Source organism: Vanacampus margaritifer, chromosome 7 (assembly GCF_051991255.1).
Source record: "Vanacampus margaritifer isolate UIUO_Vmar chromosome 7, RoL_Vmar_1.0, whole genome shotgun sequence".
Taxonomy (NCBI): Eukaryota; Metazoa; Chordata; class Actinopteri; order Syngnathiformes; family Syngnathidae; genus Vanacampus; species Vanacampus margaritifer.
In genome coordinates, this window is record NC_135438.1 from 11,221,794 (window position 1) to 11,247,240 (window position 25,447).

The window sequence follows — 25,447 nt, forward strand, 5'->3', positions numbered from 1 at the left end:
AAGTAGATATAGATTAATATTGTATTGGACAGAGAGGAGGTTTTCAAATGACCGCCCATGTGAATCATTAGCATCGCAGACCAAGGAGACTCTGTGTTGGTATTGTGGCTGTTATTATATTTCTCCTCTTTGTCGCATCCTTTTTGGTGGTGCTCAGTGAACCGAAGTCAGCAAATCTCAGACCAATTTACTGTCTCGAGATATGCCTGACGCCACGCAAGACAATAGTTTTTGAACTCGTATTGATGTTAGGAGCATTTCGGTTTACATGCAAAACGTATCCATTTTTTTGCAAAACTGATTTCAGTGTATTTAGTTGTAGGGTTACTAATGTTTTGCCATTTTGAATCTCTATCCATCGTCTTTTTTATTATTATTTTTTTTTTGGGGGAGAGCTCAGTATTGTTCATTCGGTAATTTTACCGATTTGACATGTCATCATCATTGCTCTTACTTTTTTTTTTTTGTATGTGGATGAGAATGCGTGCATGCGAGTGTGTGTGTATTCATTAGTTCACCTAAAACCTATTAAAAAATCCCATACCGTTCACCTAAACCGAACACTTCCATCCGGAGTCGTGAGGCCGTCAGGAGACCCGAGGAAGGACCAAAGAAAAGAAATCGTCTTTTTTTTGTTTCAGTTACTGCCTGCACACACAAGCAAGAGCACAGATGCCCCAATCGTTTGTCTGTGTGTTTCGCCCTGTTGCTGCTGCACTTTGAAGTCTGCTAGAGGGAGCTCTGGCCCTCTTGGACTTAATTCCATTAATGGCTTCTGTCAATCACCCCGTTGTGAGGAAAAGCTGCTGTGGATGTGCTCGCAGCCTCACACACGTGCACATGTCTCTAGCGTGTGCACTTTCACTTGCATACTGACAGCGCAGAGGTGGATGTGCTGCAAATGATGAAATGTGTTTTTTCCGACCCTTTAAAAACACTCAGGCGTGTGAGGTTTTTTAGCTTTTACGCCACATGATGAGTTTCAGTCAAAAGGTATTTGCATCGACGTCTAAAGAATAAGTCGACATATGCAAATGGCGCTGTTGATACTTAGGCAGGATTAGTTGAAACAAAGACCGTTTAGCTTGAGGACACACGGCTAGCTTCTCCACAGAGGCATGGCTTGTCATTATGGGGGGGAACATTCTTCTTTGACATTACCCATGTAGATCACTGCGGTGTTCTTCCCGCTTCTGCTGGAGCGTGACTACTTCTGTAATAGTACACAGAAGCACCACAAACTGGAGTAACTGGTGGTCTCCAATATCCATCAAGCAAGCCATCCACACAATGCCATCCATCCATTTTATGCCACTTATCCTGTTCAGGGTCATGAGGAGATGTCGCCTCTTCCCGATGACACCCTGAATTGGTTGCCAATCAACCACAGGACACTCACAATCACAACTACGGTCATTGAGAGAGGATCGATCCTACGCCTCCTGCATGAAATTCAGCCGTCAATGACTTACAAAGCAATGCATTCTTCCTGAAATGTATTATAAACAAAATGGGGGACTACACTACTGATTTGAAATGTAATGATATGATTCTGCGTATTATTTGGAAAATCACTTTGGATTTGGATCTGCAGTGCAACAGATTATGAACACAATACATTGTTTATCAAAACATTAGTTTAATACACTATTTGACACAAATCATTGGTTCAATTGAGCTCTACAAGCAAAAACAGTCCAAAGATAATATTTAGTTATAAAGACGAGCTATTTTATGCAATTGGAACTCAATAGATTGCTCCCAGTGACGGTGTTGCCCTAGTTCAGAGGTTGTACCACCATAAAAACTAAAATTAGAATATTTGTTAAAATACTGTAACGGAGTAGGTATTGATCAAAACAACGAAAAATAAGTTTTATTCCTCAAAAGTACATTTATTATCGTAATCTACAATTACATTATGCACAGTTTGAACAGAAAGACTTTGTCTATACATAGGGGAAAAAATGCTTAAATTATTTAATTAAATTTAATTAAAAAATATATATATATTTTTTTTTTTCCGAAGTTAAATTAAAAAAATATATATTTCAATATAATTTTACAAATAGATAGTGAAAGATTAAATACAGTTGTATTGGAATTTAAAGTACTGTACATGAAAAAGTAAAAACATGTACTGCAGTTGATTAAACAAAATTTAAAAAATAAAACATTTTTTCCCCACATACCACTAGAGGCAGTCTGTGTACCGCTAATAGTAGTCGTACTACACTTGGAGAATCACTGTCCTATTGTTGGAACAAAACTGGCTTTAGTCATTCTCAGCGATGCACGTGGGATAGGGACCCAGATAGGGACTGCAGAATTGAGAAAAAACACAAGTGACTGACATCCTCCCTAAATTGTTCAAAATTGCCAATATTAATACTTTGTAGTAACGTAACCCCTAATTTTGTACAAAGTATGATCTAAAACATTTTAATACATGATTTAGTATTCACAGTTTGAGTATTCACCAATGCCAAATACCTTGATTACTTTTGATAAAATTTCATTTAACACAATTACAAAATATTATAAAATATAAATATAAATATACCACGATATTTACAATTGACCATTTTCCTTATCAGACCAGTATTGGCCCGATACCGATACCTGGTATCAGTACTCGCCCATCCCTACATCATAATTTAATTTCTAAGTCATTTTACAATTGCCTTTAAAAATAAATGACTTGCAGATGATTTCATTTTGGGGAAAAAAGCATCACAAGTGTGCATGAATTCTCTTGTAATTTATTCTACTAACAGCTCATTCTAAACTTACAAAGCCTTTTTCTCAAGCAACATGTATCACTTCAACACAGTTTCTTGACACCAGCGTGCTACTTTCCTATTAGACAGGGCGATGGCGTAATCGGACTGTGGCATCATCGGACATTTCAGGATGAGAACAGAATATACGATTAGATGAGTTATTTATGGTGTAGCTGGAAATATGTTCCACAAAAAAAGAAAAACAAATATTGAAATTATCGAAAAAGCTTGAGGTATTACTTTAATGCCAAAGTCAGTAAATCTGTTTTCCATCTGTAGTCACATTTGTTATACTGCCACCCTAAGACCCCCTTCAACGAAAGGTCAAGCTTGCCTGAACACCAACAACAGGTTTATTTGCGCAAATGTGACACTGAAGGCTGTCTTACTTCAACAAACAACTTCACACAAGTTAAACCTTGACCTTCCTATCCACGTAAAGTGTTTTAACAATAGCTGTGTCACGTCATAAATCAAAAGTTTTGTTTTCTAAAGTGAGTTGAAACATTAGCACAGTGGGGAGCGCTGTGTGCCATTTTTGGCCAAAGCCAAGGACTTTTAGGCGTGATATGCTAAATAAGCACGAGCATGGAGACTACATCAATAGTGTAAATGTGGGACTGATTTAAAATAAATTGTAGCGCGCACAAGGGGTCACTTCTGTGACCTCCGAATGTCACACTGGGTGTTTTTAGGGGGGCGGCTGATTTATGTGATTTGAGTTGTTTTTTGACAATGTAAGGAAAAGCTGCTGCACTTTTCCTGCTTCAACCGAGGCAACATTTCAGTCACTTGGGACCACTGAAGAGAAAAAGTCTCGCCTCGATAAAAGTGCACATGCAGGGAATGCGGGGATGGTTTTTCTATAATATGTTGAATCTCAGCTGCAAAATATTCTTTTATAACTTTTTTTATAGCTGTATAGATTGCAGCACACATAAATTGTCTGGTCCGAGACAGAGGAACACACAAGCTCTTGTTAGATGGTTCACCTCACTGCTGTTTTTTTCATTCGTTGACAATAAAATGAAACTAGAACTCGAAAATGGGATTCCATCAAAAATTGAGTGAGAAAACCTCGATGCTGTCTCTGAGGTAGAATGGCAAAGAAAGAAAATAATATAAGTCTGTCACAGCATGTCAAAGCCAACCTCAGATACAATGCAAATACTGTGTGTCTCCTAAAATCGAGTGGATTCTTAGCCAGTGCTTCGATCTTTGAGGGATGAATATTAGAACATTCTTGAACATTGCGGTGAAATCCCAGATTGATTTTAAATTTGATGACTTTACATTTGACGCTTCAGCCAAACTGTGTTAATTTAATTACTGCTCTGTAGAGCCTGGGCTTGTACACTAAATGCACATTCATATGTATTCATTTACCATTCAATAACCACATCCTGAATCCATTCAATGGATTGCTTTTGCTACATCAGGTTTCCATCCAAATGTTTCAACATTTTTAAGCACATTTTGTGAAAATACGCGACTTCTGCCCGTTTCCATCTGTTCTTCTTGTGAGACTATTGAGAGGGGACTCCACCCCTGTAGATGGCGGTAAACACCGTAGAGATGTGATCCACCATTAATTTAAAAGAAGAAGAAGACCAGGAAGCGACTGTGCCGTGCGATGACATCGTGTGAGCTTGCTTTTATAATTCTTGATAAACCGTAGCGTTTCTTTGCTGTTTTCCATCTTCTTCTTTAATTAATTCCAAAAAGATTTCTGTTTCGTCATCCCCCCCCCCCCCCCCCCCCCAAACATACCTTACTTTATCGTTCGATACGCTTCAAAATCCACCCGTGCTAAGCGTAATTTTTTGGGGGCAAACTTTGAGCCCTTTTTCGAATTTCTAGCGTTTCAATTCAGTTTTATTTTCGCATTTTTTGAAAATTCGAATAAAAATGGGTGGATGGAAACCCAACTATAGTGCAAAATAATATTGATCCACGATACCTTCTCGCCGTTTCTGGTCTAGTTTTCACTGCCTCGTCTAGTCGTGAGTACGTTTCGCGCAAACCGCTTTGTTAATGACTTACTGGGCATTGCATGTTTAGCATTTGGCCCTGGCTGATGCAAGCGCCTTTGTTCTCTTTGTCACGTCACGGTTAGCCTCGAGGATGGTATCACCTTCAGTTGAAGCTTTGTTTTACAAATAAATGTCCAAAACTATTATTTGTGTTTTTTTTTATCCAACTCCTGAACATAACATCACCGACGGACTACAAGTGACGTCACGAAACACAGACCGTTAATGGTAAAACACAATTTACTCGAGTATAAAACTAAATAGCTTTCTTTATTCATAAATATCCAACATAACTTCACATAACACAACGTATGTGACAGTATGCCGCTATTGATCCGCCATTTTGGTTGTTTACTTTCGCCTCAAACGCTTTCAGGCCGGAACCGGGATAAACCAACTCGGATATATCCCACTTCTGAACATCCTCGAATGCAGCATAAACACTGTATGTGGCCGACACGCTAACACAGCCGCGTCACGCCACGGAAAGATTTTTGGTTTAAAATAACTTACTTCAACTTCCAGGATCCTTCACCGAACACTGGCCAACAACAGAACCCAGGGTTTTTTCCCCCCCGCTTTTGTTAAGTGTCAAATCCTTCTGTGTCGTCTCTGTTGTAGCAACTAGCTAGCACTAAGCTAACCCCTGCGAGGGTTCTTCTCTCTGGTAACTCCTGCATGTTTTTGATGTCTCCCTCCTCAAACACAGCTGAGAGGCTCTAGCAGAACGTAATTATGAGCTGATGATTTGAAACACCTGAGTTGGAGGCAGGAGACTCCGAAAACATGCAGGACTGCGGCTCTCTAGGACCGGACTTGCCTATCCCTGTGCTAGGATGTAATCAGAGGCCAACAGCAAAGTTCTGACAAATGCGTTGATACACGGCCTAGATGCGCTTTGTTGACAGATTAATACTGTATAATGCTCATTAGCCGGCTAAACATTGTCAAATATACATGCTAACACTTACTGGTGTCGCCATTTGTTTTTAACGGCCAATTTGCGTCTACATTTGACTCACAATCATCTCTACTGCTCTGCATTCATTATAAAACATGTGGGAGAGAAGTGCAAAGCATTCCCTCTCCCTCTATTGTAGAGTTGCCACTGAGAACAACATCAAAGTGATTGCTTAACTCTCCCAGCAGTCTCACACTAACGCCCGCTTTATCCTTTAAAATATCTTCTGCAGTGTTTGCATCCGTTGCTCAAACATGAACAAAAGCCAAAACACTTAGCAGTTCAAGCGCAAGAATTGCCTTTATAAGTCTATCTCCTCCTCTCCCTCACCTTCACCTTCTCCTTTCCATCTCTTCACCTCATCTGCCAGTCTCTTGTTCTTGGCCCAAATGTAAAAATCGATATCCTTTTGTTTTAGTCCCCCGAGGCGACGAGAGCGTCCAAATAAGATTGTCTGTGCCGTCTGCGGCTGCCAAGTTTGTGTCACCACTTACACCGGCTCAGACACATTAACATGCACTCGCACCTTGGTGCATGTGTGCACAGACACATGGCTAAATATTAGCCAGGAGCAGTCTGTATGACTGGCACAAATATGCAATAGAAGTGAGTTTTTAAGAGGCGTCTTAAACACTGAGATCGTTTTATAGGTGAGGCTGCTGACTAAAAGAAAAAAGATGAGACAGGACATGTCCTATAGTATGACGGCGTATTAGGGCCACATAATAAACATACATTTTTTCGAGGGTGGGGGCAATATTCTGAAAAAAAAAAAAACGCGCAAATTTGCTCGGATGTTTGTGCCAAAATTTATCATGTTAAGCATTTTGCTCTTTGAAGCGTTGGGTACGGCCAGCGACAAAAACGCCTCGCTTTGCATTGGTCCACATCCTGAAGATCAAGCATTTAAGTTAATTTGGTAAAATGTATATTTACTTGCACATTTATGCTTCCAGAATTATTATTTACACATTCATACATTTTGGTATTTTTTTTGTACAAGTTGTGTCGAATCTGCTGCTCTCCGTCATTCACTTGCATTTACCTAAAGTATGCTGGCTTCTGATTGGTTAATGTTAGTCAGCTGATAGGGGATCAGGAAATGTTGTCGCTCTAGCTGCCGTGTATGACGAGTAGAGCTTAAATTAAGAATGAATCAGTCTCCATCCTGGCTTTTCATTTTATATAAAGTGTTCCATTAACCACCAATTAATACTCACATTAGGCTATAGCTACGCTACATGTATTTTTCGTTAGTTTCAGAGTTTTTTTTCTCGCGAATTTGTCACTGCAAGTTTTTTTTGGGCATTTATGAAGGGATAAATTTGCAAGTATTTTTCTCAAAATATTACATCCCCAATGAAAACAAATATATATGCACATACACATGGCCCTAATACGCCATCGCACAATAGGCTGCGTTTACTGCTTGGCGATTATTATGCGTTTGAGGTGTTTGTGTCATAATGTGGCCTTTATGCCCTGTGGAGACCCTGCAAGGCAACGTTGGTACATATCTAAGGCAAAGTCAGTCTAGACTGCAGCATCACAATACGTTGTATTGATCCCAGCATGCTGCAATTAACCTCTCTTCAAAACTGACATTCGTGCTCACTAAGACATGGTAAAAGCCATTCTAGAAAATGCATTAACGCAGTAATGACCCACTGGCCCACTAGGCCGCTATGCACACACAAGCACAAAGCTTCTGGTGTGGCTAAGACACACATCTTTGCAGAAGTTGTGTTGAAGCTTGAATGACAGCCTTTGTGTGTGTGTGTGTGTCTGCATGAACGTGTTCATTAGAGAAGACCTTTTCAGTAAATGTCATTTATATATCAGTCCTATCTCTAAGCCATCTTATGCCATTATCAATGCAGAGCCCTCGAGAGCTACATTGATATTGCAAATTTACGTCCCTACATGTCATTGTAGCAAGTGTTTAAGCAATACTAGGTTAGTGCATGCAATGTAAGTGGGCTAGAGCAGAGGATTCTAGATTTGGCTACTGGAGGGCAGAGGCAGTAAATAAAGACAAGATTCAAGGCTTTGATTCAGGTGGCCAATGTATTGAAAAATAGTGATGAAAAACAAAAGAAAACAATAATTTACAGAACTGCAGTCATGACAATTCACACAATGTTCACGATCACAGTCAACAGCATGATAAGTTTCTCCCTCAACCCAAGAGTTAGTTCTCTTGCTGTGAGCTCAGGTGAGCGCGAGTGTCCTTTGAGTTCCGAGTTCCTTTGCAACGCGCAGATATCCGGAGAGAAGGTTGAGTTGCGGCGGCGCTCGATCCGATCCGAGTAGGTGGGAAAAAGAAGAAACAGGCTACAGAGCCTCCTACTAGACCCTGGCCTCACGTCAAGAGTTGACTGACAGGGCGTGAATTAGCATGATAGCATTACCATGCTAACCGTTAGCATGATAGCATTAGCGTGCTAACCATTAGCATGAACAAATACGTACACACACACACTAAAACCAAATCCACAGACAAAGTGAATCCTGGCAACACATTCTTACATTAGCATGAGATAGCATCAGCAATAGCACAATGCTAATGATGACATGTGGGAAAAATCTAACTCACCAGTTCAGTGGATGTTAGGAAAACGCCCAAACAGGTCTCCAACACATAAAATTGTTCTGGTTCTAAAAGAACAGTTTAGGTACCATGAAATTAAACCAAACGATTATGGTTAAGTGGAAAAGTAGTGATGGCAAAATCAAAATTGTGTTTTGGTACGTACCGGAACCCAGGCAGAAGTTGTGATTCGAATCGCGTTCCTAAATCTGTCCTAGATCTAAATGTCTTAGATCTGAAATAAATCCAACCCAAGTATACTTCATATGTAAAATTGCCCTGCTGATTCATCGCCCTGCATGATGAAATGTCAACATCCTCTTAAACGCGGCGGTTGGTTTAGTGGTAAGTTGGTAACGCACCCGCACAATGGGCTGAGAAAAAGGTCCGTAACCCAGGTTCAATTCCCGCTACGGGTGTCATGTTTTTGCAGGTCATTCATTTTCCTCTCTAATACTTTCTGCCACACAAAAAAAAGCCTTTGGATTGTAGCCTGTTGGAATGTTGTTTTTGATTAAATGCGATAGCTCTGGGGGTTTCATCAAAGCATTTAAGTCATGCTGAGAGGCAAAATTAAAAACAAACCAGGTATCAGCAACAAAAAGCTCATTTGTACTTCTATACTTATTTTGGTTATCCAGTTTTTGTTTCCCATGATATTATTTCTCCCTCTCATGGCATACATTACAATTATAGCCCGATTGCCAGTTGTGTAAATTAGGTGATGACAGACAGCCAATAGTTAGTTTACGAGCTGGCGAGCTGGCAACACTGATCTACTGTTTGATTGTAATATTTTACACTTGGCCATAAGATGTCACAGTGAGGAGATGTTTCGACCGTTACAAAAGATCAATTATTTTTGTGTATCAATTGATTTGATCGCTTCAATGTTCCATTTCTGCCATCCCTATGGAAAAGTCAAAGTTCTTTAGACTGCCCTGCAGCAGCAGCTGCTGCTGCTCCTTGGCTTCTCTCCCACCTAACTGAACTGAACTGAAGCGAAGCCAAGGCTTATATAGTGTCTAACTGGTGATTAGTTGATTAAAAACAGGTGCTGTGTGGCATGGTGTGTTCAGGTACCGGTGGGAGTGTGGGAACAACTACTACTGAGGCAAAAAGTGTTCTTAACCCTGGTTACTCCATTGTTTGTGTATGTGTGCATCACATCATGGGGACCATTTTCTAGACTTTTACTATCATTGTGGCTACCACGTGTCCTTGCAGGGACATTTTGGTGGTCCCCATGAGTCCAAACCTCATTTTGAGGGGCAAAACTTGGTTTTAGAGTTTAGGTTTGAATTGGGTTATGGTTGAGGTTGGGGTAAGGAATGGGGGTAGGCAATCCTTTTTGATGATTGGGGTTGGGGGAAGGGGCTAGGAAATGCGTTATGTCAATGAGATGTCCCCACTAGACATGTAAACCCAACGTGTGTGTGTGTGGTCTTGTTTTCGTTTCATAGTGGGACCAACGAGTTGTGGGGCCCACCCGTCTATGTGGGGCCATTTTGCTGGGCCCCACAAGTTTAGACCTCTTTTCGAGGGTCAAGACTTGGTTTTACAATTTAGGTTTGAATTGGGTTATGGTTGAGGTTAGGGTAAGGAATAGGGGTAGGCAATCATTTTTTATGGTTGGGGTTAGGGGAAGGGGCTAGGAAATACATTATGCCAATGAGATGGCCCCACAAAGATATTAAAACAAACTTGTGCATGCGTGCGAGTGTGTGTGTGTGTGTGTGGTGAAGGGCAGCATTAACTAGAGTCCGGGCAGCGTGTCATTGAGCTCATTCAGATTCTTCACTGCATCTGTGTAACCCTGATGCTCGTCCAACCAATGGCAGAGGCAGGGATGACAAGGTTGCCATGGTTACAAGAAAAGGGAACGCAAGAAAGTTGCTGCTAAACCTCACTTTTCAGGGACGTTGACTTTTTATTTTTGCAGGTTTTAGAGTATTAATTGCTTTGCAGAAGCCTTCAAATAGATGTGCTCAACAACAGCAAAACAGATGTTCAGCAACAACACCAGAGTGCTATCCACTTATCGGCCAAAACATGCATCCTAAAAATAAGGGCTGACTGGTGTAAATGACCACAATGTATCACACTGAACATCTGGATTTTAATATGTATTAAATCTGCTAATGAATAATAGCGATAGCGAATTCCAAACTAATTAGAAGTGTTGCTAAATTGAGGTCTCTGGATGTACAATCGCAGTATAGGCAAGGCAAGGCAAGCCATCTTTATTTCACATTTCATACACAAGGCAACGCAGTGTGCTTCACACAAAAAAAAACACAACAGCATTTACAAACAGAACAGTTGAAGACATTCAAAGGCAAAGCAAAGAGAACAATAATAGCTTATTGTCTATGTGAAGAACTCTTATGTCCATTTTTTCAATGTTTTGATTATTATGTTTTTGGCATGTCAAAATACATAAATAAATAAAAAGACAAAAATGGATATATGTGTTTTTCACATAGCAGCAAACTTCTTAACATTACTAAAATAATGTATATCGACAACGTTTAAATTTATTTACAGACGATATTTAAAGACATTTAAAAGCTAAGGAAATAATTTAAAAAATGCTTTCTCAAATTACTAAAAGACTGTTAAGTGAAAACTGATTTATTTTTATTTTTGTACAAGATCTTGACCAAAAGGAATGTGAAACCCCCCATAGATGTTTACCTTTATTAAACGCATCCATACTTGGGGCTTCTTTCACTCCTGCTGTCAACTTACTCCATTTGTGTGCAGCATAGCAGCTAAATGCTGCTTCACCATGTTTGTTTTGAAACCTGTGCTACACAAATGGGTTGAGTTTGCAAACCTCAGAGCTCTACTGGGTTTCTATTAGTGTTGTTCCAATTGCGTTTTTTGGCCCGCAATACCGATTCCGATACCTCGTTTTGCAGTATCAACCAATACCAAGGTTGTTGTTTTGTTTTTTTTTTTCAACATGAAAAAGCTGCCCTGCCATTGGTTCAGAACATTCAAGGTCCAATAGAATATCTTGGCTCGCATGCAGTGGACACATCAGTAAACGAGCAAGGCACAAAATGCTGCATCCAAAGCCCTATATTAGCGTCAGAAATATTAGCACAGGCATGTTACTTGTTAGTACTTGTCGATGCCGATACCAGATATCGGAAACAACCGTAGTTTATATTTAAGTATCACTTCCCATGCCCAAAATATATCTTTGTTGGTGTTTGCTGAACTGGGATATTCTGGGATTTGCAAACATGACATGAAAGTGAGCATTTTTCTTTTCTTAAAGGCAAACTTTCTGCAGGTATGGTTGATTAGTGTATTTATCACCACACGGGGATGAAGCATATTTCAAATGGAATGGCACAGCTGGTCCAGGCTCTTTGGTAACATGGATAAAACAGAGCACCTCAGCAACAAGCCTCATCTATCAAGGGATGATAGCAAGTGCTCACAGGGATCTTAACACTCAACGGATAGTGAATAACAACATCCAAGTTATTCCATAACAACCAAAATCCCTCGTGGAACATTCGGGCGCACATCGTCAGTTTCGGGCTCGAGATATTTGCCACATCATTAAACTGTTGTAAAGGTATTACTATAGGTTATGTTGTGGGGAGGGGGGGGGGGGGGAAGGAATTGGCATTACCTTATTTATAACATTTGAACAACATTATTCTTAAAGAAAGTAAGAGTATCAGATAATTCAACATTACATATGCAGCAGAAAGAAAAAAAAAAATCCACCAAGTACTTTGATTTTAACCCTGGAGAACCCAAGAACCCTTTTCTTCTTTGGAAAATTATGAATTATACATTAAATGACTGCTATAAGTTCACTGAACACCAAAATATGTTTTTTCAATGTTTTTTTCAATGTATTCCCTAATTTAGGTTTAGGGCAAAATTTGACCCTTTGGGATTTAGGGGTATCATTTCGAAAAATCAGAATAATAAAAACTGTCAGTAAACTATTTAGAATTTAAGAAATAATCAATCAAATACACAGCTACATTGAACAATATACTTTTTTTTGTTTTATTTGTTGCATTTTAGCCATCTTGTCACCACCACTCTGGCTCATGTAAGTGCAATATTCATCCACTAGATGGCCCCATGCAGGGGTCAGAAGTGGCACTCTGGACTTTTGAATTTAAATTTGTAAAAAAAAAAAAAAAAAAAGGTCTTTGTTATTTGAGTAGCAGAATTTATAGGGGCCAAATTTGACCCCGTGGGTTCTCCGGGGTTAAGTGTGACTATGACTATGTCGAGCATATGTTTAGTCAATTATTAAGCCTACAGAAATCTCTTTAGTGTAGGTCCAGACAATGCTTTCCCCCCCTTTAGCAAAAAAACACATAAAATCCAGGTCAAACCATCCAGACAGACCACGTCAGCAGCAAACCAGCGCTTCGCTCTTCTTTTTATTTTTTTTTATTTTTTACAGTCTGGCAGATGTTTCGTCAGCAAAGGGGGCATCATCAGATCAACTCATTTAAAAATCAAGGCAGTGAGAAAAAAAAGCAGCCAAAGAAGATCTAGGGCAGATCAGTCATTTTCAGTCTCAATGGGATTGGTGACATGTTTTCCTATTTAAGCGCTCAGGAAGTGGACGTTGCATTGAATCTGAAGACAGAGAGCATAATTAGGCATCAGCAACTTTGAGTTATCCTTTTTTAAATGTTTAATTGCCAGAACATTTAACGGATGTCGACAATGGTTTGTGCTGTTTCTCAAAAAAAAGAAGAAGAGAGCATCGTAAAACAAACTTAGCCGTTCTTGCTTGCTCTAAATCCCGATGTGTGTTGCAGCCTCCAGCCGCGCTCCGATCCCCATGGCAGTGGTGCGCCGGGAGCTGTCGTGTGAATCCTACCCCATTGAACTCCGCTGCCCCGGCACGGACGTCATCATGATCGAGAGCGCCAACTACGGCCGCACCGACGACAAGATCTGCGACTCGGACCCGGCGCAGATGGAGAACACTCGCTGCTATTTGCCCGACGCCTACAAGATCATGTCGCTCAGGTCAGTGAGTGTGCCGGATTCCGGCATGCCTGGATGTGAGCGATGTTGCGGCCTTACTGCTGGAAGCCGCTCAAATAGATATCAGCAGTCCTTTGCTAAATGAGTCCACAGTTATTTTTTTTTTACTATCAACCTCAGTCAAGAAAAAACTATGTCCATGCGTGTGATCCAGATGAAGATCCAGATGACAATCTAGTGCAGGGATGGACAAACCAGTAGAAGTGAGTGAAAAGTAGAGCAGCAGACTTTTTTGAGAACAAATTTAAAAAAAATGCAATATTTATTTCTGTAATATTTCTAGATGTCTAGAAACATATGTATCTCTCCTGGATTTTTAAAGTAGATTCCTACGTGCAAGCAAACATAACTAACTTTGTAAAGACAACATTTTATTTATTTATTTATTTTAATACTTTAAAGACTGCAAGTGCCATTGTAGCGAGAAGTTTAATTTAGTAGTTCAAGCTAGGGCCGTGCAATTTATCGAAATTCTATTAAAATTTCAATTATTACACTCCACATTTACAAAATTTGCATAATCGTTAAAAAAAGATTATTGCTTGAAATTATTTAAATGTTACAACTTACAGTACAAAAGTTCTATGGCAATTGAATTTATACATTTGTACTTTTTTTTTTTTTTTAAACAAATTTCATGAATTGTATTTGGTCCAAAAGGAACTTTCATAATTAGTGTTTCATTTTTTAAATTTGAAAAAAACTTTTAAAAAAATCAGTATTTTAAACATTTAAAAAAAAAAAGAAGAATTTGTAACAAAAAAATATGAGATCGTTTGAATAACCGTGATTTCAAACATTACCGAAATAATCGTGATTAATATTTTTTTAATAATCGAGCAGCCCTACTTCAGGCTTCACTACTTTGTCTGTATGTTCAAGTTTTATTTTTATATGACTATTATAAATACACAGAAAAAAATTCCAACTCTTCAACTCTAACTGCTGTAAATCATTGCATGACAACGTCCCTCATGTCTATGGAAATAAAAGCGTTCTTAAATATATGTGACAAAAAAAAAAAAGACAGAGGTGTCTCTTTGCCATCCGATACGAGCGGGAGAAGTGAGCGCGTTGTCAACCGTTCATTTTGTATTCATCCTCTTAAAGTATCAGTGTCAAATTCTGCACTTCCCACATGCTAACTAACTGTACCCAAGTTGACAGCAAACAAACACAACATAGAAATGTCACAACACGGCAACACTCCTGTCACACCTGCTAAAATAGCAGAAAAAAAAAATCTGATGTCGAAGCCAAAGTAAATTGCGCTCTGCTGTACAACCTTATCTATTTGTCACATTTTACGAAGAATTACCACCCTTCTTGCGAGCAGATCTCTCCCCCTTCTCTACACAGTTTTCTTTGTCCATAAATGAGTCACCGGTAGATGCCAGTGGCGCATACGGAGGCATAAACAGCGGAGCTCATCTCAACAATTCATCATCTTTCCCCGAACGAAAGCAGTTGTTTTTATTCTCAAAGCAATTCACACCGTGGATGCATCAAAATATAAAAGTCTTTTGGCAACACATCCTTGAAGACGCATGGCAGCGGGCCATGTAATTACACTTGTTGCAGTTGCGCTTGGTTATTACCTCTGCCAAGGAGCGAATATTTTTGGTGGAGGGCTAGCAATGGCAGAGGAAGAAACGAGACAGTCTTCCAACACAAAATAGGTTGTTTTGAAATGTGCCAAATTACCACCGAGTGTTATGCATTGTGGTTTAGCGACCCCTATTGGCCATGTAAATAGCAAATTAACTGAACCATAATGAGAGTTACTGGGGCTCAAACCCGGGTCGTCTGGTCGGAAGACGAGCGTTTCATCTGACTGAGCTAACAGGCCAGTACTGGTTTCCGTGTTAAAACAACCACCACTGGAAACCAGTGGTGAGCAGATACAATGAAAACAGCAGAGGCCCCAGAATTGAACCCTGCGGAACACCATATATTTTATTTGCTTGCCAATATGTATGTCATCTGTACGTATGAAGGGATAACAATCATAAAGAAATCACATGACGTACGATTACAAAAGTCGCAAGTGGACTACTGAGCAGACCAAATTCCCTGCAGCGCAGCTAGGCTAAGCAATGTAGCATGATTAAGAAGTTAAGAATCACTTTTATAGGTGTTGTGATAATTGGAAGTACTGTAGCTGCCATTTTAAATGAGCGATTAACTCATTCACTGCCATTGACAGCAATAGACGTCAAAAATTAATTTGAACTATTTCTATTAGTTTAACTTTTTTTTTTTCATTTTTGTTAACAAGAATATGAAAACCTAGAAAAAATTTTTTTGTACACTTAGAACAGATCTAAAATTTGTGATTAATCGTGAGTTAACTAGGGAAGTCGTGCGGTTAATTACAATTACAAATGGTAATCGCCTGATGCCCCTAATTTTTAATAATCTTTTCTTTAAAAAAAACATAAATATATATACTATATGTTTTAATTTTTAATGATCTTTATAATAATCTTTTTTTTGGGGGGGGGGAAAGATTATTAAAAATTAGGGGTGTGAGGCGATTACAATTTTTAATCATAATTAATCGCATGACTAGTTAACTCATGATTAATCACAAATTTTATATCTGTTCTACTACAATAAAAAAATCTAGGTTTTCATACTCTTGTTAACAAAAGTGGGAACAAATGTTAAACTAATAGAAATATTTTTGACGTCTATAGCCGTCAATGGCGGTGAATGAGTTAATAATGCACATTAAAAAATGGCTTTCGGACTGTAGGGTTGATCAGGATGGACCACAGCTCTCCTTTTTTATCATGATTTTTATTACGGGTGAGTCATCTTTACTTTTCTCCTAAAGTGGAAAGGGAAGATAAGGAATTTCCAGTCTGATGCTGAGTGGTGTTATTATTTGGCCTTGGTTGATGTTTGTGCTTTACAAAATATCATTCGAGCTCAGGGAAGCTCACTTAGAGCTTTAAAAATTGGTCAACATGTTTTTTTTCTTTGTTTTTTTTGGAGAGCTCAGTATTGTTCATTCAGTAATTTTACCGATTTGACATGTCATCACCATTGCCCTCTTTTTCTTTTTTTTCTTTTTTTTTGTATGTGCGTGCGTGTGAGTGTGTACATGTTTTCAAAGAAAATGGTTGAACGAATACTGCATCTTAGAGGTCACCATTTGATAGGGGGATAAAAATGTTATCACGTTTGTTTCTATGATGTTTTGTGTTCATTAAATACAATTAAAGTGATGATATGTGCCAATTGAAGGTAGAAGTAATCAGACAATATAAAACAATCAAATAAAGGCACTAAATCATAATTGGGCATTAAGACCTGCAGTGCAAATCTGGCTCAAGAGGCTTGATGAGAAGTAACTGGAACATTATAGCGGAACAAAAAGCAATGCTCTGTGAAATGAGGATGTCCAGACAGAACTAATTCATTATGGCACCGTGAGTAACTTCATTTCCTCACATCACGTCCCATCCTCCCATTATTTTTACTTGTGCTACTTTCATATACCACCCCCCCACCCCCAATCCCCCCTCCCTCCCACATCACAATGTATCTCTATCAAACCACCTGTCTGTGTCACGTGACATCGCTCTGATTGCGACTGTTTTGGTCTGCCTTCCGCTCACCGCTTGCTCTGGCAGCTGCAGCTTGTGTGGCCACTTTTCCCGCTGCACTTGCCATCCATAATTTATATACCGTACATACACACATATTACACACACGCACGCACACACATTCGTGTTGTGTCACACGGAAAGCTTCGGCTGCCCAGGGGCTACGCCAGACTTTAAGCTCCAATTAGCAAAGCCAGAGGCCAAACAAAATCTTAAGGGATCCTCCAGTAGAGGTGACTCGAACCTAGAACAACACTTGAGCACATATACCGTACTCGCTGTCTGTGTGTTTGCATTTTTGTGTGTTTGTGTTGCGTGTGTCAGAAAATTTTCATTCACAAACGGGGGCTGTAAAAACATTACAAAATTGATTGTGTGGAATCCAAAAGAAGAAATTAAAAATCAACATATATTATATTTTATTTATCATAAAAAGAAAACTATAACAGAAAATTAAATGGTAGTATAATTATATCAACAAATGTCAACACCTCCTAACTAACAAGAATAAGTCCATCCATCCATTTCCTGTATTGTTTATCTAGTTCCTGTTTGTAGGCTGACATGGGCTATTCGATTCTGATGGTACGGTTAACTTGAGCAAAACTATCACGGGTTGAAATTTGAACGGCGTAAATCATTCCCACAATAACTGCTCTTTCATTTTGTAAATCCGTTTGGAAATGGATGTTGACCATTGATGATAGGGGTGTTAGGAAAAATCGATTCGGCAATATATCGCGATATTCCAGCGCGCAGTTCTCGAATCGATTCGATATGCGGCCGAATCGATTTTTAAACATCAACTTTTTTATGGGAATATTCAACAAAACGTCTTACTTAGGGTTAGGATTCACACATTAAGCATGGAAGAATGTTATATTAACTCTTTGACTGCCAGACGTTTTCAAAAAAGGGATGCTGTCAGTGCCAGCCGATTTAAGCATTTTGACTGATCTTTCAAGGTTCACAGAAAATGTTGTGTTTGGACTATGGAAACACACATACTACCAAATGAAATTTGATGATTGAACTCTCATCTTTCATCAGAAAAAAAAGTTTGTTTCTACCATATTCCGTTTTTCAGTAATCAACAATAGAAAATGGTTAGTTTCACCCAAATGCTCTGTTTTGAAACAAAAAACGGAGAAATCAAGCTTTTTGTGAAACGATATTATTTCATGCACTCTAGTGAATTTGAGACCTTTTTTTTCCCATGAATGATGCCACAAACACCTAAACAGTGATTTACTTCTGTAAAACACTACCACCAACAATGAAAAAGTGTTTTTTGATAGCAAAATACGTTTATTTCCATTCAACAGTGTAACAATTTGACAAAACAATTTGGCAAACTATTTACAATTGTGTGGATGTTTCAAATACAGTTTTTCTTTTTGTAACACTCCCCTGCGTGCAAGTGGACGCAGCAGGATTTGCACAACAGATTAGTTTCACTGCGATGGCTCCTTCGCGTGCAGACGTTACACTTTCTTGCCGGCCTTTTTTTCCGGGGAATAGCAAGTATATACTGCAGTGTGTGTTTGGCCATGTTGCCATCAAGTCTACTCTCAGGATCATGATACGGTGACGTTACGGTGGTGTCACGTCTGGCTTCCTCATTGTCCTTCACTTCCTATACCGGGTGGTTGATCCATCTTATCCGTTCCATTCATGGTGGCATCGTAGTCCATAACCAGTGTCTTCTCCGTGATCAGACTGTACCCACTCCTCCGATGAATATGCATTGGACTCGGGGCACTCTTCGTCGTCCGATTGAACATTCGCCTGAGCAGAAGTGCTCGGTTGTGCTCCGCGTTTTCCGGCGTTAGCATCGCTAGCCGGTGAGGCTTTATGACGTGATCATAGCCGCCGCGTCAATGCTTCCAACTTCGGCGTCAACCTTCGGAGTCACCATCATCACCATCAATGTGCTCTTTAGCATCGGTCGATGCTTTTCGTCTTTGAAAAAAATGCTCAAGCGTGAGCTGCTTGCAACCGGTCGCCATTATGGCTTCCTCAGCCATTTGTCCCCTCAACACTCTCGCTCCGCCTCACGTCTTCTACTGACGCCTACCCAATCTTGTCCAAAGAGAGTCATTGCTGCCATCTAGGGGCCAAAAATAGGCATTATACTAACTAGATCTGCTTGATACTTTCAGCACAGCTGGCCAAGGCTTTCCTCCACCCGTTTTCCCAAAAAAAAAAAAAAAACTTGGTCAACGTCTTTGGCGCTCCTCCGTGGGTTTTTACTAAACATTATTTAACGTTTTTGGCAATCAAAGAGTTAATGGAACATTAAGCCTTAATATTTTTATTTCAGTGCTGTTGAAACATGAAACAGGCTGCAACCTCAATTTTCAGATAAATAAATACATTTTCATACAAATCTTACAGTGTACATGTACACGCTTACTGATTAGCATTTTCTAAATTTGAGTAAAAAAAAATAATCGCAATAATCAATTTATAGATTCGTATCGGGATTAATCGGTATTGAATCGTGATACGAATCGAATTACCAGGTACTAGGCAATTCACACCTCCTAATTGATGATAAGGTAAGTGTTTTCTATCAAATAACCTGCTTTACTGGTTCAAAGTAACAATTTAATAATCTAATATCATTGACTATAAAGAAGCAGAATAAGACAAGATGACTGAAATATTGCGCCTGTTCCTCATTTGGTCCGGTACGTTTCTCATTGTACGACTGCATTGTCGTTGGCATTCAACTGGACCGGGCGATCGAAATCAGCACGTTTCCTTTCTTTTCATTCTTTTCTTTCCTTTCTTTCCTTTGGTCCTTCCTCGGGTCTCCTGACGGCCTCACGGCTCTGGCTGGAAGTGTTAGGTTTAGGTGAACGGTATGGGATTTTTTTTTAAAATATATATATAAAAAAAAAAAGAGAGAGCAATGATAATGACATGTCAAAACGGTAAAATTACCGAATGAACAATACTGAGCTCTCCTGATGAGAAAAAAAAAAAAAAGAAGAAAAAAAATCAGCATGTTCCGCCTGCCCAGTGGTTCCTCGCTATCACATCCTCGCTTTGTTTCCTCCTCCAGCTCACCAAGGCCAAAGAGCTTGTGTGTGTGTGTGTGTGTGTGTGTGCCCGTAGCACATAATTGGTCTTGATATCAAAGCCTCATATCTCCAGAGGGTCTCACAAGGCTTCTCGGGCAACCCGGAGAGGACCCGATATCGCACCGTCTCCCAGATGATCTCCCCTTTGGGAAGTGCTGGGTTGAAGGTTGAAACAAAGCGAAGGCCATGAAAGTTGCGCCGAATCTGTTTTAGGCGCGATAGCGGCGTCACCTCAGCCGCTTCACAGATTCCATCCTTTCAAAATGGCCACTGCGCTGCAAAAACTGAAATCTTAAGAAAGATAGAATTTCTTCAGTTTCACCTCAATTCGCTTATTTTGCTCTGACAAGTTATTTTGACTTCAAATAAGATTGCCAGACAAGATCATTCTGCTTATTTGAAGATATTTATGACTTAATGATCTTATGATCAAGCAGTCTTGACATTGAGTGTTAACAGCCAGGTTTAAGTACTGTGAGGCTTAAAACAAGCATTTCCCACATTTTAACTCTTTGACTGCCAAAAACGTTAAATAACGTTTAGTAAAATCCTATGGAGGAGTGCCAAAGACGTTAAAAGACGTTTGTTTCAAAACAGAGGTGAAACTAACCATTTTCTATTGTTGATTACTGAAAAACGGAATAAGGTAGAAACAAACTTTTTTTTCTGATGAAAGATGAGAGTCCAATCTTTCATTTGGTAGTATGTGTGTTTCCATAGTCCAAACACATAATTTTCTATGGACCTTGAAAGATCAGTCAAAATGCTGGCACCCACGGCATCCCTTTTCTGAAAACGTCTGGCAGTCAAAGAGTTAAGATGGCTAACCAACATCAAAGGCCCGAAACTGGAGTTTCAAAAGTTGAATGTTCTTATGTTAGGATTTTGCATAATTCAGTAATAAAATACACGGGGAAAAAATATAAGTGTGAAAATAATAGTTTGTTGTTTTGTTATAAATACACTAAGCTCATTTATCGTCCTTACGGCCATTAGCTCAGTGTTCTAGTGGTAGAGTGTCTACACTCAGACTGGGAGGTTGTGGGTTCAATCCCTGGTTGGGTCATACCAATTTCTAAATTTTTATTTTTTATTTTTTTAAAGGGACCTTTTGACCTCCATGCTTGACACTGAGGCCAAGTTGGCCAAATCAAAATTAATGTATTTTAATCAATTATATTATTATTTATTTAGTCAATATTAGTTTTTAGTGTAGGGTTGATATGGAACTAGTATTTTCTTATTTTGGGCCTACTGTTTTCTCATTTTTCATAATCTTACAGGTAGATTTAAGTAACATTTTCTTCTTCCGTTGGCGGAACATTTTGCTTACTTGATAGGGGTGTGCCCAAAAAATCGATTCTCAAGAGAATCGTGATTCTCATTTAGTACGATTCAGAATCGATTTTTACAGGTCCCAAAATCGATTTTATTTAAATTATTATTATTATTATTTTTTCTTTTTCTTTTTCTTTTTTTACTGAAGAGCTCAGTATTGTTCATTCGATTTGACATATCATCATTGCTCTCCTTTTTTTTTTTATATATATATATATTTTTTTGTATGTTGGTGAGTATGTGCATGTGTGTGTGTGGGTGCGTGCGTGCGTGCGAGCGTGTGTGTATTCATTAGTTCATCTAAAACCTATTAAAAAAAATCCCATACTAATAATATAATATAATAATAAATTGCCAAATGCAGAAACATGTAAAATGTAAGTTATCACGATGTGGTGGCTCTCGCTAACAGGCAGAATTAAGTAACCAGAATTAGGTTAAAAAATTCTATATACGTAGACCATGTTTCTATAAATTTTGATATTTGGTATTTTTTGAGGCAGATATTTTTTCCATTAAAATGTGATTTATGAGGAGGTTAGACCATTGGTCGATATTCAGAGTTTGTTTATTTTTCCAGTTAACAAGAATTGTTTTTCACCTTGATTTCATTTAAATTATTTTATACCGTCTTGTCTGTGTGTGCCTTTATTTGGAGCACTGTTCATGTTGTACCCGGTTTGGCCACTGAGGGGCAGTGTGGTTCCACGCGGTCTTTTTTTTATTTTTTATTTTTTTCATGAGAGCTCAGTATTGTTCATTCGATTTGACATCATCATTGCTCTACTTTTTTTTTTTTAAATATATTTTTTTTTAAAAAAATGTGTTTTTTTTTCTTTCTCTTTTTTATTTTTTTTATTATTTTTTAAATATATATACATATATATACATATATATACATATACACACATATATATATATATATATATTTTTTTTTTTTTGTATGTGGGTGAGCATGTGCATGTGCGTGTGCGTGCGTGGTTGTGTGTATTCATCAGTTCACCTAAAGCCCATTAAAAAAAAATCCCATACTAATAATATAATATAATAATAAATTGCCAAATGCAGAAACATCAATGTAAGTTATCATGGTTCCACGCGGTCTAATACGCTGACTGTTAAGTTGTGGCCACATTAGAGAATAGAAGGAAAAAGTCACGATTCCAATAAAAGTTGTTTTTTTTCAGCGTGGAGCCGTTCTTTTGAGTGATAAAAGTGACGCGAGTAGCGCGCTAATTAGCATTAGCCAGTCAGACTGGTGTAGATCAATACAATTCCTTGCACATCTATAGATTGAAGCAAAAATCTGTGTCAATCAAATCATTTTGAAGCAAAAATCGTTCTCAATGGAAAAATCGATTCTGAATCGAATTGCAGGCCCAAAAATCGGAATTGAATCGTGAGACATTCAAAGATTCCCACCCCTATTATTTGAAGTGATAATCTACTTTTCCTTTTTGCAGTGTCTTTTCCTCATCGTTTCAAGGAAGCCACGACGGTTAAATTGGCGGCGTTGTTTGGTCGGATGCACATTAAAGTATCTCCCGGGGGGAGTCGCACGGAGGCGTGTGATTCCCGCCACAGTTGAGCGGCACACTATAGGGAGAGGCACCGCGAGCGGGAATGCTGCAATGGCTTCAAGTGATGCTTTCGTGTTGACATAAAACTAGCCTGATGGCTTCTCAGGATCCGCTCCACAATGCGCCACTTGTCCCTCACCGATACTTGAGTGCTCCGCGGCCACCTTTCAGCACGCTCGCTCGCTCTCAAGACGAGCCACTCCAGGCGCCAAGTGCGGACGCGATGGCCGACGCAAAGTCATACACACCCCGCACACTCCACTCGGCCGCCGCCTCCCTCGCAGCTCTCGGGTTTGAAAATGACTTCAAACAAGAGTTTCTCTCCGCAGCCCCGCGTCGCCTCTCACGCCTTCTGTCACCCTCCTCGCTTTTCTTCCTCGCGCTTCTTTGCATCTGGCTCGCTGCTATTTGAACTCAAGCGATCCCTCAGCACCTTAGAAAACTTTGGACAGGAAATATGTTTGTTTTTCAGACCTGTCCATTACAATAATCAATTAGTATTTTCTGGTGGGGCCGATACTTGGAAAACTATTTTTGTGTCTGATGTAGAGCGAGACCGATTTTTTTCAGGGTTGTTACCGATGTCGATTTCTGGTAGTGAAGGAGGCCGATAACCGATATTTTGGAGCCGTTATTCATTTTCAGTAAAAAAAAAAAAAGGGGCGGGGGGTATTGTCGTCATTTTTTTTTCTTTAAATACAAATATCAATCTTGACTTTGTTGTATTGGCTTAAAACTTGTTTATTGAACAATTTTTCTGACTTTTCGAAATGGAGAATTTTATTTTTATTAAATCTTAGACACAATATTTTTTAATTTTTAACAAAATGCTCAGTATCTCTTAAATAGTTAAATGGAAACTTAATCCCCCGCCATTCATTTCAATGGGGGGATTTCGACCCCTGGTCCCCCGCCATTCATTTCAATGGGGGATTTCGAATACCTTACCTCCTTTTTTTTTTTTTTTTAATATTGTTTTCCAAAATGTTTAAATACCTGAAATCGTACACATTTCAGAAGCTTGCCAGGGTCAGCAGCATCTCTTTTAAAGTTAACTGAAACTTAAGATTTGCAAAAAAAAAAAAAGGCAGACACGATACTCGTCAAAATGCCCAATATCGGCGCCAAGTTGATAATTAGCCGATTATCAGCCTGGCCGATTATCGGTCTATCGCTACTTCTTTATTAAATTGAAAATTGGCAATGTATTAAGGATCATTCTTTATTAGCGGTCTCATGCACGTATCAGAAAGGCACAAAGAATTTGTCTTTGCAGTCGCAACCCATCCAAATGGGAACCTGAAATAAGTTGCAGTGATTATTTCATAAATATCGTCTTTATACTGTTTTATTTACAAAAACAAGAATTTGTTGATTTCATCATGTTATGTATAAAATTTCACCCGGGTCAGTCCGGGGAGTGTGCAGGTACGTGCTGGCTCGATACAGGGAAATGTCGGACCCTGGGCATGGAAAAAAAAACAAAATACTTGAAGTCAGGCCTTTTTTTATACTCATTCATTTTGCAATCGAGTTACTATTCTCAGTATTAATAATAAAATGCAAACATATTGAAATGAAAGGGAAAGAGAATTCTCTGTTGGGGTTCTTGCTTCCTCTGCTTTGACCGCAATATCACAAACAGAGCAGACATGCAATAAAACCTACATATTACTTAAAGGTTCGGAACTAATAACAACATTTTGGCGCATTTTTGAGTGGAGAAGTTACATCATGAATTGAACCTTCGAACCTTTTCACCTAATTAATTCCAGAAAAGGCAGCGTCACAGGTTCTACATTCATCATTCAGACTCAAATTGCACACGCTGCAAAATGTGCTCTTTCGATTATTCCATCGATCAATCAATTCATCTGATGAAGGTTTATTTTTCATTAAAGTGTATAATAAAATAATTTTTCCCAAAATTGGTGTTTTTTGGTATTGTTTAGTAAAAAAAAAAAAATATGTATATAGCACTAAATATTACACAAGAGGGTTTAATGTGAGCACCAAACTTTTTGAAATGGATTCCGTTTTTGGTTTGGTCATTGTTTTCCAAAATAAAAGCAGATTTGTGCAAATGTCTTATTTTGATTGAACACAAAAAAATAATCAGTCTGCTTTCTTGAAGGACTACAGAAATTAGGGCCGTGCAATTAATTGAAATTCAATTACAATTTCAATGATTACACAATTACAAAATCAGCATAATCGTAAAAAAAAAGAGAAAAGATTACTAATGCTAATTTTGAGTTGTTTAATTTTTACACTTGCACTTTTTTAAATTTTAAAATAACTAATTTAATACATTTTGTTTCATCCCAAACAAACCTTTAATATATAATAATATAAAAAAATATAATAAAATAAATTAAATAATAAAAAATAAAAATAAAAAATATAATAATAT

At 38.6% G+C, this 25,447-nt stretch overlaps 1 protein-coding gene across 12 annotated transcripts in view; it reads left to right on the top strand.

Moving 5' to 3' along the window:
- Positions 1 to 25,447, top strand: part of adgrl3.1 (adhesion G protein-coupled receptor L3.1) — a 191,273-nt gene that overhangs the window by 50,597 nt on the left and 115,229 nt on the right. For all 12 annotated transcript variants that reach the window (XM_077571883.1, XM_077571872.1, XM_077571875.1 and 9 more), the window contains one exon: positions 13,182 to 13,395. In XM_077571883.1, the coding sequence (XP_077428009.1) occupies positions 13,182 to 13,395 (214 nt within the window). The remainder of the gene's footprint in view (positions 1 to 13,181; positions 13,396 to 25,447) is intronic.